Consider the following 19,971-nt stretch of genomic DNA (forward strand, 5'->3'; position numbering starts at 1 on the left):
ATGTATTGATGGGATCGTTTGCTGACTACGAGTTTTCATCAAGGTGGAGATTGTTGATAATTGGTGACTCAAATCGAGTGTTGATCGTGGTTGTAGATGAAATGAAGTCGAACGAGTGAAGATATGGGTTAGAGACTTAGCGACGAGTCGTCGCTTGTGGAGTAGAGAAAGCGACGAGTTGTGGCTTCCTCTCTGAAGTCGCATCTTTGGGTCAGAAACTTTGCCACGACTCATGGATTTTTGGGGACGACTCGTCGCTTTTTGCCACGAGTCATTGCTCACTGGAGATGACTTGTTGCTTTTGACGGTTATGCGTTTTGCTTATTTGCTCGTAGGTTTTTTGACGGTTACTTGAGGTTCTTGGAGCCCAAGTATCATTTAGTTAGGTTTTAGTATATATATTTCCTCCTATTAGTGTTAGGGTTCATTATTCACAAATTGAGAGATCACAAAAGAGCCATTATTATTTGTGAGAGATATCTTGATTCATCTTGTAAATTCTTTGCGATCATAATGAAATTATTTGATCTCGGTGCCGGTGACGCGGCTATCACATTGATAGTGAACCACGTTAAATCTCTTGTGTCATTTTCTCATTGTTTGCATTGAATTTCTTTATTGTTTCATTATTGTTCATCGATCGTTGCTTCCGCTGTCGCACAACTGTTTATCTGATTTTCTATATAATTTCCCTGAAAAAATAATAAAAAATAAATAAATATTTAATGCTTGTGACTTAAATAATACTTCATATATTTTATCATAGTTTTCTTACCAGTTCCTCCTTGTTTGTTACTAACATCGAACAATAATCTATTGACTATTTTTCACTAGCTCTCTTGAGCATTCAAATTATACTTTTGGTTGTTCAAACTAGCCGTTACTTTGTTCACTATTAGTGTAGCAACGAATAAGTATTCTATAAAAAAACACATAGTTTCATTCCATCCAAACTCTCGATCTTTTATCAAGTGTTCGAAGATACATATTCCAAGTGAATTAAGGTATGCAATTCTTTTTGTTATGATTAATTATTTTTAATTGATAGTAAAAAAAATTTAGTATCTATTTGAGTTATTTTAATAAATATTGATGTTTATTGTTCTTTGATGTCAGACATTGATATTGATTGAGTAGATGCCACTATATATATGGTCGTGAAGTTCAATATGATAGGGATCAGAGCAACTATGATCTAGGTCGTTGTTTTGTTGTATGTTTGTTTTTCCTTGATGAAAGATTAGGTGGGTTGATCAAGAGGGCATAAAATGAAAAAAATAATATCATTATAAAGTTCGATAAAGAAAAAGAAAAACTTTAAAGTGAGTTAATTAGATAGCTTGAAGAAGCAATTAGTTAAAATTTTGACCTCAAAGGATGACAGAAAGGAAGAAACGCAAAAGATCATGAACAAATTCAAAAATTATTATTTATAGTGTATTAGGTGTTATTGACAAATAAAATGTTAAGTAGTAGGCTTTATTGATAATAAAGATGTTATGTAGCATGATTTTAATTTATGAATGAATGCTATAGTTCATAATTCTTAAAAAATGTTAATGAAATTTGTGTCATATTATATTTATATATATATATATATATATATATATATATATATATATATATATATATATATATATATATATATATATATATATATATATATATATATATATATATATATAAATATATATATATATATATATATATATATATATATATATATATATATATATATATATATATTAGTCCAATAATATTACAACAAATGTATACAACAAATCAATATATACAATAAAGTTTGTGCCATGGTAGTAATAATGTTAATGTCATAATTCTCATCACCCTCGTCAAACATATATAATTTTGATGGCCTAGTTTACCTCTTATAAAATTAGGAGACTGTGATGTGACAATCAGGTATTGGAGGTGACTCGTACTAGACAATTGTTGCTTGTGAGAAGCGCGCACCATAGTGTGTAATACCCCGCTGGTGATTACCCATTAAGACTGTAGACTGGTCCTTAATATTAAACTCTATGGCTATAATTAGTAAATAACCTAAAATTTATGGCTATAATCTATAAATGATTCTATGTGTAAATCATATAGTTTATATAATTAGTGGCAAAAACATATATAAAAAAAAAAACTTCTAACTATTAGGCTCTGCATCACTAATATCACATGACAAGACATGACATTGTTCTCGACACAATTTGACACGTCACAATTTGACACAAGACAAGAAAACATGACACCTAAAACTATAGCTTACTCATTTTTCACATGTAAATCATATGTGGATCAATTTATGGCATTGTTTTACATTATTTTGAGGGAAAATTTTCCACTTTGAACGGCTCTAGTGACGAGTGGCGATTGGCTAATGTCGACTGACTAATGGTAGTCAAAAAATTTGACGTTGAGTTTGCGTAACCCATCAAAACAAAACAAGTTAGTTGAATCTCTACAGTATCTTTGTAGACTAGAGAATTATTTCAGTCAAAATTCGTAAAATAAATTTGATGGGTTGACTCAATTTCCCTACAGGTATCAAATTCAAAGGAATGATCAATCGATGATCTTCCCGATAGACTATCAACAAAGATGTTGCTCAAGAAGGTTTGGGAATCTGTACTTTCAACCTCAACTTCAGGAAGATTGAGCAGCGGCAGTAGATGGTCTAATAACAACAGTAACAATAACATCATCAGTAGCAGTACCGGGGATTTTGATAGAATTCCAGATGAAATTTTGGGTTTGATTTTTAGAAAATTGGGTCCTAAAGAGTCTGCTAAACTCTGCCTTGTTTGTAAAACATGGAGAAATATTGTAATTTCGGATAATAGGCTTTGGATTCATTTCTTTAAGACTACCCAGCTTAATTTCTGGGATTGGGATTCCATTGTTTTTTCTGAAACTCTTTTGAATTCTAATCCTAATCCTGATTCTGCTGTTTTTTACTCTCAGTAAGTGTTATGATTATTACATTTTGTTTAATTGTTTGTTATTATTATGGGTTTTGATTTCCTTGATTCTTTGACATAAATAATGGAGTATATATCTGCAGACCTGCTGTTCATGATCATCAGTTGTCGCTCATCAATATTTATGGCCTACGAGCTAAAGTTCCGGGTGCTCTTATTGTTGATGGTACTGTTTTAAGCTTTTCTTTTAATTGTGTTTCCTTTTTTCTTTTTTTTTTCTTTTTTTTTTTATAAATGTCATGCCTACATATTGTTTTTGGGTTTGTTAATCTTTGTCTGTATGAATGGAGAAGAAGAATTATGTAGACGATGCCAGGAACTCTAGATTGGTTTGTATACGTTCATATAACCGACCCTAATCTTTTTGGATTGATGCTTTGGCATTGCTTTCGTGCTTAATATTTGTCTTGTTTTTATTTGTTTTACATTCATAATTAAGAAATTGATGATCATTACTATCATTGATTGTCGGACTTATGGAAAGAGGTGTTCATAACAGACCCGACGACCTGATATTGACCCGACCTTGTAACTTGTTGTGACAAGTCCCAAATCTCACAATGATGGAGGTGAGTTCAATCACCTCATAGCATACTCAATGGCTTGCACGTTTAAGAATGATAATGTGTATGCGAAGGAGTATGGAAGTATATGCTTTGGGTCACTTAATGAATTGATGAATAATGATGATTTGGTGTGCCTTGATGAAGGCAAGGCACAAGTAATGAGATACTCAAGTGAAGTAGCCACAAGCACCAAATTGAGGTGCTCGACCAATCGAGCAAGCTGGAACCAGTCGACCAATGGGTCGAGCTATTATTCAGGAGCAGATCAGAATAGGCAGTAGAGGCGCTCGACCTGGTCAAGCGAATCCGCTCAGGTCAAGCGGTATACAGCACCCCAAAAACGCTAGGGCATCATTAGGGTTAGTAGTGGGCTTTTAGGGTTTGTTCTAAGGCTTCCTAATATGTTATGGGACTATAAAAGGGGTCTTAGGGCATCATTAGGGTTAGTGAGAGACTAATACAAGTGAGGCAACTAAGGTTTACACCATTAGAGTTCCTTCATCCTTGTATTAGGTTGTTTGTGTGAGACCACCATTAAAGGTGAGGTCTTTGCTTTGTGAGTGTGTTCTCAAAGCTTGTGTGTGGCTTCTCATTAATGTATGTTGATACATTAATGAAAGTAAGTATTGTTTGAGGGGGAGGTATCCTTAGATACCTCATATATCTTGTGTCTTTGTTCATTGTTCTTGCTCTGTTTTTTTTGTTTTTTTTGTTCTTTTCTGTTCTTCACCATTGTCATAGCCCATTCACAACATAACCAAATCCGATTTGTCCCGATGTAAAAATGAATTACAATTATATAAAAACCAATATGGACACAAAGACCTGATTTTAAATTGACCCGAAATATCTGACACGAAATCAACCCGATGACTCAAATGAACACCTCATAGTTAACTAAGTCGTAGCATAACAATGGGTTGGAGGCTAATATAACCAACACATGCTATTACCTCGATGCCAAGTGTCTCTCAAAATGGCTAATATCAACATGTCATTATCCCAATGTCAAGTGGCTCCCACTTAGGCTAATATAACCCGATGATTTTTCGAAATCATGTGCAATGGTCGTCACTACTATTGATTCTCGGACTTGGAGAATTTTAAGGTAATTTAGTTGTAACAAAAGCAATCGGGTGGTGATCCTAAATATTGGCTGTTATCAATTTTCTATACTTTAGTTTTAGCACTTTTGGCGTCCCATACTAGTTTCCCATTTAGCTTATGATATTCTTTCTTAAGTCAAGTTCTCCTGTTTTAGCATTTCATTTGCATTTACATTATCATCATCATACTCAATACCCTCTAAGTCAATGATCATCCTCAATAGGTGGTTCTGGTTACTGCAAGTTTGGGTGGAGCAAGTATCCACGACCATCAGGAAGATCCGCGACCTTTTTGGTACGCATATCATTTCTACTTAAACCTTATGACATCACTATCATACTTTTAGCTTACATTCTGTCTTTTTCCAGGAATTTGGTAATATTGAAGCCCCTATGTATTCCAGGCTTCGTCATTTTTACTCCACTATTTATACCAGGTATGGTACTGCCTTTTTCTGGCATGCCTTTATTTTGGAGTGTTTTGTGATTGAACTTTTTCTTTCTCAAGTCTCAATAAAAATCCATGGTGTCTATCAGAAAACTTTGCAATGATATGAGAACCTCCCCTACATTTGGATTTTTTGGCTTGCAAGTTTATAGCAAGTACCACTGTAAGGTTTTCTGTGAAATAAAAGAGTGTGTAATTATAAACTACTGTACTTAATGATGGGAGATTGGAGCCTCCTTCAACACCCTCTAGGTCCAGAAACTACACCACAAATGATTTCTTTTACATACTTAAACATTGGGTCCTAAATAGGGAAACTAAACAGTTATGCAGGATGAACCATTCAATGTAGAGCTACATATTTTCGACTCTTTCTCATTGTCAATCTTGTTTTCAGGATGCAGGTGAAATCTACTAGTCAACCCATCGTTGTTTCCATTCCTATCTGTCATTATGATGGTAAGTTAATTTGATTAGTTGCTTTCGACGTTGAATGCTGCTAATTTGTCAATTTAGTCGTTTTTTAGTTGGAAACTTGACCTAGTCACAAAACTAGACTTCCTAGTCTTTCTCCAACTTCACACCTAGTTTTTTACGTGCTTATAAATACCAAAGCACATGCTACCATAATATGAATGTGCAATAAGCTTTAGCTGTATCCACCCATAAAGAGGCTTGGAACTTCTCATATTCCTATGTAGACTCTTGGGTCCGGTCTGTCGCTATTAGTCAAGTTTTCTACAAATGAAATGTCAGTACAGCAACCCGAGCCGCAATAAACTGATGATCATGCTGTTCTTGCATTCAAATTATGCGACCTATCTATTCTGTTGAATGTGAGGCTCTTAATCGAGTTGTCTGATATTCAAAATTCCTTTCTGCATTTCTAATTGCGACTTCTTGTCGCATGCAGACACAGAATCTGCCAAAGCATCTAGAAGGCAGTTAAAAGGAGCAATATATTCAGCGCTTTTTGACATGAACGTGCCTGTTGTTTGTGCAATTAGTCAGGTATTCCTATTTTATTTATATGACATTGATTTTTCTTATTAGCTTATGCATAAGAGATGATTTTACATCCATCTCAGTGCAAAAACAAGGCCACAGTATCGCAACTGTATTGTAAATGTATTTGAGTTTACTGCGATCACAATATATGTCGCGTTGACTACGTAATCATCCGTATTGAGCACAAATTTGTTTCACTGCTGTTACTGTGACCATTTACGAAATTGTTTGTTGCACTATGATATCCATCTGTGTGACTGTGTACATCTTATATTGGCATGAGATTATGTATACTGATAGGAAGGATCAACAACACAAAAGCATATTTGAAAATCTTGTGTGGTCCCGCTAACTTGTGGTAATATTTACTTCAGTTTAAGATCTAATAACTTCCATGCTTTCAATCACAACGGGTTACAAAACATCACATAAACAATTTTAATCGATGGCATTAATTTGGAACTTGTTTGTGCATATTTGAAAATTTTGTGTGTTCCCGCTAACTTTTGGTAAAATTTACTTCGGTTTAAGATCTAATAACTTCCATGCTTTCAATCACAACAGGTTACAAAACATCACAAACAATTTTAATGGATGGCATTAATTTGGAACTTGTTTGTGCATATTTGAAAATCATGTGTGTTCCCGCTAACTTTACGTAAAATTTACTTCAGTTTAAGATCTAATAACTTCCATGCTTTCAATCACAACGGGTTACAAAACATCACATAAACAATTTTAATGGATGGCATTAATTTGGAACTTGTTTGTGCATATTTGAAAATCTTGTGTGCTCCCGCTAACTTTTGGTAAAATTTACTTCAGTTTAAGATCTAATAACTTCCATACTTTCAATCACAATGGGTTACAAAACATCACATGAACAATTTTAATTGATGGCATTAATTTGGAACTTGTTTGTGCATATTTGAAAATCTTGTGTGTTCCCGCTAACTTTTGGTAAAATTTACTTCAATTTAAGAACTAATACCTTCCATGCTTTCAATCACAACGGGTTACAAAACATCACATAAACAATTTTAAAGGATGGCATTAATTTGGAACTTGTTTGTGCATATTTGAAAATCTTGTGTGTTCCCGCTAACTTTTGGTAAAATTTACTTCAGTTTAAGATCTAATAACTTCCATGCTTTCAATCACAACGGGTTACAAAACATCACATAAACAATTTTAATGGATGGCATTAAATTGGAACTTGTTTGTGCATATTCGAAAATCTTGTGTGTTCCCGCTAACTTTTGGTATTACTTCAGTTTAAGATCTAATAACTTCCATGCTTTCAATCACAACGAATTACAAAACATCACATAAACCTTTTTTAATGGATGGCACTAATTTGGAACTTGTTTGTGCATATTTGAAAATCTTGTGTGTTCCCGCTAACTTTTGGTAAAATTTACTTCAGTTTAAAATCTAATACCTTCCATGCTTTCAATCACAACGGGTTACAAAACATCACTTAAACAATTTTAATGGATGGCATTAATTTGGAACTTGTTTGTGCATATTTGAAAATCTTGTGTGTTCCCGCTAACTTTTGGTAAAATTTACTTCAGTTTAAGATCTAATAACTTCCATGCTTTCAATCACAACGGGTTACAAAACATCACATAAACAATTTTAATGGATGGCATTCATTTGGAACTTGTTTGTGCATATATGAAAATCTTGTGTGTTCCCGCTAACTTTTGGTAAAATTTACTTCAGTTTAAGATCTAATAACTTCCATGCTTTCAATCACAACGAATTACAAAACATCACATAAACCTTTTTTAATGGATGGCACTAATTTGGAACTTGTTTGTGCATATTTGAAAATCTTGTGTGTTCCCGCTAACTTTTGGTAAAATTTACTTCAATTTAAGATCTAATAACTTCCATGCTTTCAATGACAATGGGTTACAAAACATCACATAAACAATTTTAATGGATGGCATTAATTTGGACCCTGTTTGTGCATGACATTTTTGCTAGCTAGAACTTCAAAGTACTATTAAGGGGTGGATAGACATGAGAAATGGAAATTGGTGAAGTAAAACTCAATGATTTATGGTGCTATGGGATCTATGGAACACTCAATCATTCATGTTAATATTACTTCTTTTTGTGTGTGTGTACGTGCATCTGTACGTGTGCATTTGAGCATGTTGGTAGGTTAATAAGAAATGATTTGGGAGAAATGTATTTATCATGTTGTTTTTCCCTTGTTATTTTTTCGGTTTGGGAGTTGCCAGGCTGTTTTTAGTTCAATCTTATTTAAAATGTACTCTTTTTCACTTCTATCTATGACATATCGCTTTTTGTATTTTGCTTTACTTTTTTCTTGGCGCAGGCTACATTAGCATTGTATGCTGCAAGAAGAACTTCAGGGATAGTGGTTAACATCGGTTTCCACCAAACATCTGTTGTGCCAAGTATAGTATTCCTGATGTTGATTTACGCTTTGTGGCTTTTTTTTTTACTATAATGTATATATGTGCTAAATGTACTATCTTTTTGTTTTTAAGTGGAGTGTTACTCCCTCTTGTTCATAATCATTGTCTCATTTCGTTTTTACACTTTTCCGGATGCACATACTCAGTGTGATATTAATAAAATTTACATTGAGACGAATCAAATTAAATCTCACTTGACTTTAAGAATAAAAATGCAAATTTAGAATGATCGATGAATAGTATCAAAATATCAAAGATGACAATAGTAGTGAATAAGAGGGAGTATGAATTGTATACTTAGATCTCTTTCGAGACTTGGAAAATGGCAACCCTTTATGGTCGCAAAACTATGTCTACCGCATACATGGGAGAGATTTAGAAAAAAAAAAATAAACTCATCATTTTTCCATCCCTTTCCTCTCCTCTCTCCCCCCCCCCCCCCCCTCCCCCTTTTCTTTTTATCTATCTAAACATATTGTCATTTGTCAGTGATTTACATATGAGGGATGTCTTATTAAATCATTTTCTCCATGATTCAATTCCCTTCGAAAGAGTTTTTGAATTCTTCAGAAGAAATTGATGTTAATTGGATAAAATGATGTCACAGCCGAATGATTCTTGCAACCTAAGAATTGAAAGTTGTACTGCCTATATATTACATTTTAGTTAAGGACTGGTTTTGTTCTTGACTTCTCCTAATTGGTTCAATTCGATGAATTAAGGTTCAATGTAGTGGACTGCATTGCTACGCCTAGGGGTGTACATAATAATCTGGTCGAATCATCCGATTCAGGATATTTGGTATCTGGTTACAAAAGTTGGTTAATTTATCCACTTTAAGAAAATCATATATCGGATCCGAACTAGGGTTTATGTGAAACCAAATATTCATTTTTTTCATATATTTTTTAAAATGGAAAAGTTTAACAAGAGAAAACCTCTCATGCCCCTTAGTTTTATGACTTTGTATTTTGATCCCTAAATAGTCTCGTGTCCTATGGATTAATTTAGGCTTATCAATTGCTAATTAATCTAGGCTTTTGAACATCCAACAATATTGCCAAAATAATTTGTTTTTCATACTATAAAAGCGAAAAATTAAAAAAAATCAAATAATAGTATTATAAAAATGAAATCGGATATTCAGTATCTGATATGGAGTTAACCGGATATTGAGATTCCAAATATCCAGTTTATTTGGATCGTAATCAAAACAAGGTTTTCACTATCTGGATGTGATATGATCTGGTATCCGGTTTTGAGCGCCCTTAGCTACACCTATTTTAGTCTGATACATGTTGGATTGATCTGAAAAAAATTTTCAAATGTCTGACATGCCTGCGTGAGGATACACTCTATCTATTGTGTTTAAAGGATTCACTAGGTGCAAGTTCATCGCATGGAATAAAAACTTGTTTGTAATGGCCGCTATGTAACCTATTTGAGAGTTGTCGCAACGTTAAATCTCATTATATAACGATGCTTGAATTTTCACGGTCTGAATGCCTCGTTGACCATTATGAACCTGTAACCTACAATATTATGTGTCGAGAAGAGGTTATAAAAAAATTTATTCTAACATCTTCATAAATTGTAGAAAAAGTTCTTATAAAAACTCCCCATTAAAATTTCATTAATACATATTAAATTTAATTATTATCATTACTCATAATTAATGGTTAAACAAAAAATTCGGCTAATAAGTTAATTAATTATCAACTAAAACTACCCCATATAGTGCAATTATAATATCTATTGGCATATTATTGCATATTAATAGTAGTTCAACAAAAAAATGCAATTATGAATTCAAAACTCCTCTTATGTAATTTTTTTCTTCCAAAAAATGTACATCGTGTCGATCGTGATTCACATTATTACACTGTTATAAATGTCTCCGTGACATCGCGACCGTTTTCGAAAATTCATCCGCAACTACGCTTTTTTCCATGGTTCACCGTGTTGGATTTAGCTGTTGTGGACGTATGTGAAGTTAGTTCTTGCACAGTTCAATGCCATAATTATTAGATTGTTTCTTGATGAATAATGCAAAATCCCGTTATGTTGTGCCAAGAATCAATTCTCCTAGGTGGAGTCACTGGCATTTGGATAATTGATTGGTGGTAAAGGTGAGTTGTGAAACTATACATTGATACTTCAGCAGATTCTCAAGAAACACATGATGAGGTGTTTCCTTTCAATAGTTTATATCCTCTAACAAGAATGTAAGTGTTTCTGTATACAAGGGAATCAAAGATTCTGGCTATGGTGTGTAATTTTGAGAAAATTAACACTTCATTTAGATTACATTTTTGGAGAGAAAGGAGGTGAAGGGAAGGGGAGGGAAGATGGGTGTGTTTTCCTTCCAAATAGTTCCAATGCTGGAAGGATTTTTTTGTTTAAAATGTGAAGGAGTTTCTCCTTCTAATTTCCTTCCTTCCATTTCCATTCCTTCCCCAATTGGTATCCAAATGAGGGAAATGTAATCCCTCCATTTTCCTCCCCTCCCTTTTCCTCCATTTTCTCCAATTTAAACACAATGTAAGGTTTGAATGTTCAGAATTTTAGTCATGGCTTCATTACATCTATTGATCAAAAGGTGAAGATTTCACATTACAACGAGCTTGTTGATCTTTTGAAGTTGTGCAGAAAAAGAAATGCTGAAATCTTCATTTGATAGGCTCGCTTATCAAGTTCTGATTCAAATTGAAGATGCGTCTTCTAAATGCCTCTTAAGACAACTAAGACAAAGAGGAGACCAGTTCTTTGTATATATGAAGGGCAAAGGATTCTCAAAATGCTGTACTAGGCTTTACTACAAATACTTGGATTACAGTGCTATTAACGAATAGAATAAAGGCTTTTGCCATAGAATTAATTGTACCAAGGGTATGGAATATGGGCATAGAATACAAGATTTTGGTGATTTGAGGTCAGAGAATGATAGTGAAACAGTAGATAATGTGATTCTTGCCTAGTTCGGGGATCTATACATTATCTGTGTTGCTGCATTGTGATCCACATTGTGATTTTTACTCTATGACTTGTTTGGATGAATCTATAAAAATGTGGAGGAAGATGAAAAGTGAGACACCACTACAAGCTTTCATGCTTGGTTCATGAAGAGACAAGATGTTTCCACTAAGGCTGTGGTCTATATGGTTTATTTCAGGAAAAAGATTTAAATAAGGGCTAATATAGACCAATAAGGTGAATCGCGTGCACATATTTCACTTATTTGAGAGATAATAAGTTTAATTGAGTTCAAATGGAAAAAGGCAATCCATATGGAACACAGCCTAAGGGTCTAAGCTCAGTGTGCTTTTACGTGATCTTATGGAGCCACAGTTCCGACTTCCGAGTAATTGCTTAGCTAGCTTTGGATGATGGGATTGTATGCTTATAATGTTTAGTTCTTGTTAATTCATGTCAAACAGAATTTGACTGCTGAATCTTTGGAGATGTAGATTCTCTTGTGGGAGGAAGAAACTTTAGTTTGAAATTGATTATTTTGCGCTGGTTTTGTGGTTCAATATTTAATGGAAGAAAGTGACCCATATTTCAGGGAAGGATTATTATTAGACTTATGAGTTTTATTTCGGTGTTATTACTTTCAGTTACTTGTTTTATTAGTTAAATTCTTTACGAACCATAGGTTTAAGTTGTTTCCTTGACTTAAAGGGGTTTATTTCACACATCTCAGTGAGTGTCTTTTGGATTGTCACCAACCAAATCCAATCAATGGAGGACAACGATTCTATTAATATTGCAAGTGAACTAGTGAAGCCCATCGGTGTATGAGTAATGGTTCTTCGATCTTTCTAAAGCTATTAAGGATGCCCAACATTATTTAAGGGATGGCTTTTGGCCTGGAGTCCATTGCACAGGCCTAGCCTGGACCTTTATGCTCATTGGTGTCTTAGACAGATGTGATGGGGCTGTAAAATTATTAGACAAAGTCATTAAAATTACTTTGTTTGTATTTCATTCTTTTAAGTTGAACCATAGTCAAATGGGATCTTATTTGATTAGTCTCAATGTTACTTTATTAATATCAACTTTTATAATTTTTGAGTATGCACAATTAGAATATTAAGGATTGAATTAATACATTGGCAAACGTGCAATCCCAAATGGGACAAATAGTAGGGATAGGAAGGAGTATGACTATAACTTGAATCACCAAGGATTTCCTACTTTTTCTCATTTTGAAACAAAAACATTTCTCTTTGAGGGGCTTCTACCGAAGTTTTCCGCAGACAATCAATGTGCTAATGTCCTGTTATCGTCTCTTATTCTCTATATCTTCCCTGAATTTAAGCTGTGGTGAATCTTCTTCTAAATTCCTTTGTATCACAATTATCTGGTCTATTTTACTTGTTTCCATCATCATCTGTGCTAATGTAGTGGTTTATGACCTTGTTTATGACCTTTATTTTTCAACAGTTCTTCATGGAAAAGTAATGCGGAAAGTGGGAATTGAAGTTGTTGGCATGGGGGCTTTAAAACTTACTGGTTTTCTTAGAGAACAGATGCAGCAACAGAACATTTCTTTTGAGTCCTTATACACTGTTCGTGAACTAAAGGAGGTAATCATTACAGTATGAAGTAACCTATGTTTTGCTTCCCTTGCTAGTCATTGCTAGAATTTATAGGCTGTTAGGACCGGCACTCTCTCCATAGAGCATGATCTTGTGGCAGTAAAGGATAGACGCTGTCTGAAGGTTAAAGGATAGTAGTTTATCCTTGAATTTTGTGAACCAGATGTGCATTTCGTAATTGTCTAGGCTTTCAATAGTGTTCAATAGGGTATCATTCGAGAAAAATATGAATCACTTTTTTGCTCCGAATTGTACTGTTTGCCTATTAGAATATGGTGGGTGGTTTCGTATTCTTCAAAATACTTGGAGGGGGGTTAATTAAACTTTGTCTTGACATAGAATTGTGTGCGCATATGATGCCTTAAAGAAATGCAACCTACCATACAAATTATATGAAACAACATTCCATTACCCCAATGTCATTAGGCGGTTCTCACCTAGGGTGGGGGTTTAATTGGGGTTTAGACGTACACAACCTTACCGAAAGAGGTTGTTTCTGAAAGATATTTGGTAGATAATATCACGCGAAATTTTCATAAATACAAATTACATGATATCAGCTTTTTTTAAGTGAACATGAGATCCTTTTTGTTATCTCTACATTTTATTCTTTTTGTAATTTGGTTACTGAAGCATTATCTTTTGTGGTTGTTTGTGTATGTTTTAAGCTTTATAGTGAATCTTGTAATGATGGTCAGTTAGTGAAACATCATTTCCTTGGTGCTGTTCGTGTTGCCATTTCTAATGATCAAATAAACTTTCTTACAGAATCTTTGCTATGTGGCTCTTGATTATGATGCTGAATTCTATAAAGATTCACTACAGTCCTATGAAGTTCCAAGGGAGGGTGTGTTTACGCTGTCTAAAGAGCGCTTTCTAACTGGAGAGATCTTATTTCAGCCCCGAATTGCTGGAGTGTAAGTGTATCTCTGTCCTCATTGCGTAAAATTAGTCTTAATCTCTTGAATTAAAGTCTTCTTGTAAATGGAAGAAGTGGACATGTATTCAGTCTTCTGCTATAAAGACCGTGTGCGACTGATGTGTCATTGTTGGTAGTTTGATATCGGGAATGTTTCTTGTTTAAAAATTTAAATTTAAGTTCGCTGTGTGTACCTTTCTTGCCTGCTGTATCCTTGTCATGTATCATTTTCTTTTTTAAGACTTCTTTGAGCTATTTGGCAGACGTGCGATGGGATTGCATCAGGCAGTTGCACTCTGTATGGACCATTGCTATGCTGCTGAACTGATGAGTGACGATAATTGGTTCAAGACGGTGGTTTTATGTGGAGGATCTGCTTGCTTACCGGGACTTGCTGGTCTGTCGTGAATTCTACTTTTGGTGTCATGGTATATATGTGGGCTTTTCTAACTTCGATCTGTTTGTTTCAGAAAGGCTAGAAAAGGAACTACGTGAGCTTCTTCCTCTATACTTATCAACTGGAATTAGAGTAATTCCTCCACCTTATGGTCTAGATTCTGCCTGGCATGGGGCAAGGCTTATAAGCAATGTAAGTTTCCAATGTATGTAATAGTTAATACACGGCTTTGTAGGACCATCTTGTGGGCACTTTCCAAATTCTTTTTTCCTCTAATTATTGACGTGTCATCTTCATTGTCCATGGAGGCAAAAAACTATAGTTTTTTAGTTTTGAATTATAATGAACTATTATATAATATGATGCTTACTATCAAAAATCAATCAGAATAACCTCTTGTTTACAAGGGTGATGTTTTCCTATTGGATTGTATTTCATGGTTCAAGCAGAATAGATGTTTTGAGATATCATATGACTAAAACTCTATTTGCAGCTGAGCACCTTTCCAGGAGCATGGTGCATGACAAAAAAACAAATGAAGCAGAAGTTGCGGAAGAACCGATTAGTGTTAGGATGACATCAAGATTAACTTCAGTGAAGCTGCCTCATGTTTCTCGTCATGCATGAGCTACTTGCTACTTGCTACTTGCTACTTGTGTCTTATGGATCAGTTTGCTCATTTCAATTCTACAAATGGTGTGTATTATAATTATAAGTTATGACCTTAAATTATACCATGTCTATATGGATGCATTAATGCGTACAATAAGAACAGGCACATCCACATGTAATTTATGAAATAATATGAATCATAGAATTAATAAGATCGTTCTTACAACAAAGATTTACAGATCTCAGAAAAGGGATATGCCGCAGAGAAACAAAAGAGCGAAAGAAAAGAGGCAGAGTTGAGCTACAATTGGAGCTGGAGCAGCAGAGGGAGTGGGAGCAGGAATGACAGCGGACTGAGCCTCGGTACACTCGAGACCACGTTTACTGTCACGACACTCATTGGCGAAAAGACCTGGGGGATAATGGCCGTTGAGGTTGATATAACTGAACATGGTGGTGGCACAATTGTTGGTTTGATCGTTCAATTGAACAGCATAAGGGCATGCTAAATCCTTGAAAGCTTCACAGCAGATTTTGGGAGGATATCTGGGTCCTTTGCATCTGCTGGTGATGATTGTGTAGTTCAAGTTCTCAAAATTGACCGGGCATCCTGCAACCAACCAAGGAATCTCTATTACTCTGTCATAAACACTATCACTATTCACTGTACAAACTACTAAGAATGACTAATCTTTTGCTCTCTAACACTCACATAGTCACATAACATCCGCCACTCACCAGCACTCCCAATTCTCAAATTAAGAATCTTGAATTTCTGCCCATCCAACTTTTTTATCTTTCAGCTTGAATTTTGATTTCATCAACATTCACCCAAATGTTAATATTATAGAAAACGTAAAATTTAAAATATACAATTAACAGTCACCGAGGAACACTCACTTTCATAATTAGTCTCTATATCTACTTAATATTGTTAAAATTACTTATTACAATAATAATTGTTCATCTTACTTTGTTACCTTGACAACAAATTTCCATGCACGAACTTATTTTCTTTAATTATGTTCACATTCTTCAGAGTTTGAAATAATGGGAATATCACATACTAACATACTAGTAGGAGTATGACTAATGAGGGAGGGAATCCCTAGTTTGTCGAAATTCGACCAATTCAAAAAACATGCATTAATTATGTATACAAGATTTACATAATCAAACGAGAGAAGTAGCAAAAAAATACGATAATAATAATAATAATAATAAAGCAAAATCGAAATTTAGCAGAGAAGAAGACCTTGCTGAGCTTGAAGAAGAGCGCGAGATGTAGAAGATAACGCAGAAGCAGAAGGGAAGGAATGCAGCAGAAAGAGAACGAGGAGATATATAATCACCATTTCTGAAATAGGACTTGATTTTGCTGCTGCTAATGCTGCCGCCATGGAAGAAGATGGGAACTCAGTGTTGGTTGCAAATCCAATTCCATTGGCATTTGGCGTTGTTGTTTAAGCTTATTAATTCTTTACTTTTGAGCTGTCCTCCTTTACAGATAATACACGTTTGTCGTTAATGTTTGCACTTTTGACCTATCTAGAATATGCGTAATTGCCTACTAATGTTGCTTATTGTCAATTGCCTTGACATTCACACGCAGGGTTGTTCGGTTGTTCTTATGTACTACTCTCTTCTCTTTGAATTGCATTCTCAAAAATGAGTTTATTTTTAAGAAAGTGATAATAAATAAAGAGAGAAAAATGAATTGTGTAGATTAATTTAAACAACTTACTTTGGACAAGACGGCCGACCCAATTCGCGTGTGTAATAATCTGGGTATTTTTTTTTATTTTCTGGCATTTTTCAATTTTGATCTTAAAAGTATTAATTTTGACCTTGAAAAGATCAAAATTGATAAATGCCCAGAAAATTGAAATGTTGTTACACGCGCGAATTGGGTCGGCCTAAATTGACGGACTCATAATGAGATTAAAATGTAAGGATGAGATTAAATGAAAGTGGTGGGCCATTGTCCAAAAATAAAAATGATGCAAATTAAGTGGAACGAATTAAAATGGAAAATGATGCAAACTCAATGGAATAGAGGGAGTACTCAATATTTCAATTTAACTTTGATTTGTTAATAATAGCGAACAAACTTAGTTTTTTTTTTTTGTCCCTTTCAACGCTATAAGATTGGTTCTTTTTAATTTTATTCGTTGTAGTAACATCTAATATATCCGACCTTAAACTCGGACACGAGAACGCTTATTTTGGAAATTAAAATTTCTCAAAGCTTATTTGGGATGTTTCTTTTTTTATAATAAGCTTATTCTTTTAAATTTTTCGATAAAACGTAGAAATGGACTCAATACATTCAATTTAACTTTAATTTTTTTCGAATTCCCTAAATTTGCATCAACTGTGGCTTTTCTTATGGAGGAATGCAAGAATTTAGTACTTTTTCAATTTTTTTTGTTCTTCTCATTTGGAATATGAGAAAGCTTCAATAATAATACTAATGAAGGATAATATTATATTAAAAGTCATTATTAATTAAAATAAATATAATTAATGTTGTTAGAAATCATAAAAAAGAGTAAGATGTTTAGTAAAAGGAGAAAAGAGTTAATGAGAGAAAGAGTACCATTAGTATGATAGAATCAAGTAATTTTTAAGGTTAAAAATGTAAATATATAATGGTCTTTTAGTAAAATCCGTTAGACACATGAGGTTTTATTGTCCATAAAAATGTCCCAAAATAAAAAGATTTATAATGAGCAGACCTTTGTAAAATTTTCTTTTGAAGAAAATGAGAACAAATAAGAACGGATAGAATAAAGAATACTCTCTTTATGATGGTCTTTCTAAGTATAGGGAGTTTGTTCTTGTTGTATACATGGTTAGGCCTCATTCATACTCTAATGAGATACTATCTTCATTTTTGTATGTTTTTCGCAAATAGAATTTACGAATTTTAGTGTCAAACTTTGACTATGACTTCTTATCGATTTATATGAAAAAACATATTTATGTAGGTTATTGTAGGATCTTGATAGATTCGTTTCAATATATATTGTCTAAATATTCACTTTTTAGAATTTTAAAAACTCACAATTAGATTTTTTTACTTTTAATTTGCATTAATATATGCACAAAAAGTGAATGAGAAAAACAAGTGAAAATAGATGAGTATAAGAGAGGGATTATTGCGTCCCCTTAAACATTTCCTTATTCTTCATCAAATAATGAACACTACAAGAATTGGATTTGTAGACAAAAACCATTACTAATGAGAGAAGGTTAGTGACAAAATTTACGACAAAAATGCTTTGTCACCGACTAGTGACAAAGAGATTTTGTGTTCAATTTGTAGCTAAACTATTTTCTGATTTAATGAAAATTGAAAATGGGCAGAATAAGCTGAAATTGAATCGTAAAAAATGTTTAGCAATAAAAGTGTTTGTCGCCAACGTTGTAGCTAAACTATTTTCCAATTTCAAAAATTCAAAATGGCCAAATTTTGGCGACAAGTCAGGCGACAAAGCTTTTTAAATTTTAAAAACTCACAATTAAATTTTTTTACTTTTAATTTGCATTAATATATGCACAAAAAGTAAATGAGAAAAACAAGTGAAAATAGATGAGTATAAGAGAGGGATTATTGCGTTCCCTTAAACATTTCCTTATTCTTCATTAAATAATGAACACGACAAGAATTGGATTTGTAGACAAAAACCATTACTAATGAGAGAAGGTTAGTGACAAAATTTACGACAAAAATGCTTTGTCGCCGACTAGTGACAAAGAGTTTTCGTGTTCAATTTGTAACTAAACTATTTTCTGATTTAATGAAAATTGAAAATGGGCAGAATAAGCTGAAATTGAACAGTAAAAAATGTTTAGCAATAATCTCTACTTAATAAATTTTCCCCTCCTCTATACTTCTCACCACTCAATCTAGCGACTTTTCAGCATTTTTCCGGAGACAATTCTTGCGTTTCCATATATAATCTCACTTTTTAACTATTTTTTATTGTTCTTGTAGATTTTTAACATGCATTGTTTATGTTTTTTTATGTCCATGATTGACATGCGTTATTATGTCAGTATAGAATTTTGATATACTTTGTTAGTTTATATATATTTTTTATCATTTATGTCAAATTCGGTTTAAATCTTTTGTTTTATGTCAATTTTTGTCCAATTAAATGGGTTCTGTATCAATTTAGTTCATGTTGTTGTTTTTCTTTTTATTTTTTGTCTAATTGTAATTTTATGTTGATTTTGATGTCATTTTTTTCAAAATTTTATCTAGCCTTGATGAATCCTGGTGGATCCCGTGGATCGCATGCTTCCCGCGGCAGTCGTAATCGCTCTAGTTGCAGTGACTATTATTAATTTTTTTTATTTAGACATTAATTATTGTATATACATTAATGTAAACAATTATTTTTGTAATATATGTCTAACTTTTAATTAATGATTAATTTAATCATAAAATTTTACTTAATTATTTTTTTAATTATTTATAATTTTTAAGTATTATTTATAAAAAAATAATTGAACATTTATTCTTGGTAAATAATTTTAGTAAAGGTTACTATTATTACTTAATAATAATGACAAATATTTAATTTTTTTATAACCCGAAAATAAACTAACGACAAAGTAGGGAACAAGATTTTGAGTTTGTCGCCATGCTGGCAATAATTTAACGACAAGGTGTTTTGTCACCATTTTTATCGCCAAACCCCTTTAGTGACAATTCAAGCGACAAAAACACTTTGTTGCCAAATAATTTTCTAATTGTAATGGAGTCAAAATAATCCCTTTATTCACCCTTAATACTCCTTCCGTTTCAAATGTTCTTTTCAAATAAAAATTATGAATTTTAGTGTCAAACTTTAACTATA

The 19,971-nt window shown here is 33.3% G+C and overlaps 2 protein-coding genes across 5 annotated transcripts; one reads left to right on the plus strand and one right to left on the minus strand.

The window, feature by feature from the left end:
- The first annotated feature begins 2,327 nt into the window (after positions 1-2,327).
- Positions 2,328-15,885, plus strand: LOC130809426 (actin-related protein 8). 4 transcript variants are annotated; one of them, XM_057675211.1, is made up of 13 exons: positions 2,328-2,457; positions 2,554-2,972; positions 3,074-3,156; positions 4,887-4,957; positions 5,032-5,099; positions 5,508-5,569; positions 6,024-6,121; positions 8,472-8,553; positions 13,021-13,163; positions 13,944-14,092; positions 14,358-14,491; positions 14,565-14,683; positions 14,985-15,885. In XM_057675211.1, the coding sequence occupies exons 2-13, from the start codon at positions 2,611-2,613 to the stop codon at positions 15,066-15,068; spliced, it is 1,455 nt and encodes a 484-aa protein (XP_057531194.1). In that variant the 5' UTR covers positions 2,328-2,457; positions 2,554-2,610; the 3' UTR covers positions 15,069-15,885. The 4 variants fall into 4 exon arrangements, 2 of the variants coding, with proteins under 2 accessions (XP_057531194.1, XP_057531193.1); XR_009040806.1 differs by lacking the exon at positions 2,328-2,457 and having other exon boundaries at positions 2,464-2,972; positions 14,985-15,187; positions 15,343-15,885; XR_009040807.1 differs by lacking the exon at positions 2,328-2,457 and having other exon boundaries at positions 2,464-2,972; positions 14,985-15,187; positions 15,335-15,467.
- Positions 15,283-16,629, minus strand: LOC130809427 (GPI-anchored protein LLG1-like). Its single transcript, XM_057675212.1, has 2 exons — positions 16,359-16,629; positions 15,283-15,713 (listed from the first exon to the last, which is right to left on the minus strand). The coding sequence occupies exons 1-2, from the start codon at positions 16,501-16,503 to the stop codon at positions 15,346-15,348; spliced, it is 513 nt and encodes a 170-aa protein (XP_057531195.1). The 5' UTR covers positions 16,504-16,629; the 3' UTR covers positions 15,283-15,345.
- Positions 16,630-19,971: the final 3,342 nt, after the last annotated feature.

This window comes from Amaranthus tricolor, chromosome 3 (genome assembly GCF_026212465.1).
Source record: "Amaranthus tricolor cultivar Red isolate AtriRed21 chromosome 3, ASM2621246v1, whole genome shotgun sequence".
NCBI classification, from domain to species: Eukaryota; Viridiplantae; Streptophyta; class Magnoliopsida; order Caryophyllales; family Amaranthaceae; genus Amaranthus; species Amaranthus tricolor.

Bases quoted from the DNA above. Each gene is read 5' to 3' on its own strand.
- LOC130809426 (XM_057675211.1), top strand. From the start codon at position 2,611: ATGTTGCTCAAGAAGGTTTGGGAATCTGTACTTTCAACCTCAACTTCA. The intron at 4,958-5,031 runs GTACGCATATCA...GTCTTTTTCCAG, and splicing joins GAAGATCCGCGACCTTTTTG to GAATTTGGTAATATTGAAGC. The intron at 14,492-14,564 runs GTCTGTCGTGAA...TGTTTGTTTCAG, and splicing joins TTGCTTACCGGGACTTGCTG to AAAGGCTAGAAAAGGAACTA.
- LOC130809427 (XM_057675212.1), bottom strand. From the start codon at position 16,503: ATGGCGGCAGCATTAGCAGCAGCAAAATCAAGTCCTATTTCAGAAATG. The intron at 15,714-16,358 runs GTCTTCTTCTCT...GGTTGGTTGCAG, and splicing joins TCTTCTTCAAGCTCAGCAAG to GATGCCCGGTCAATTTTGAG.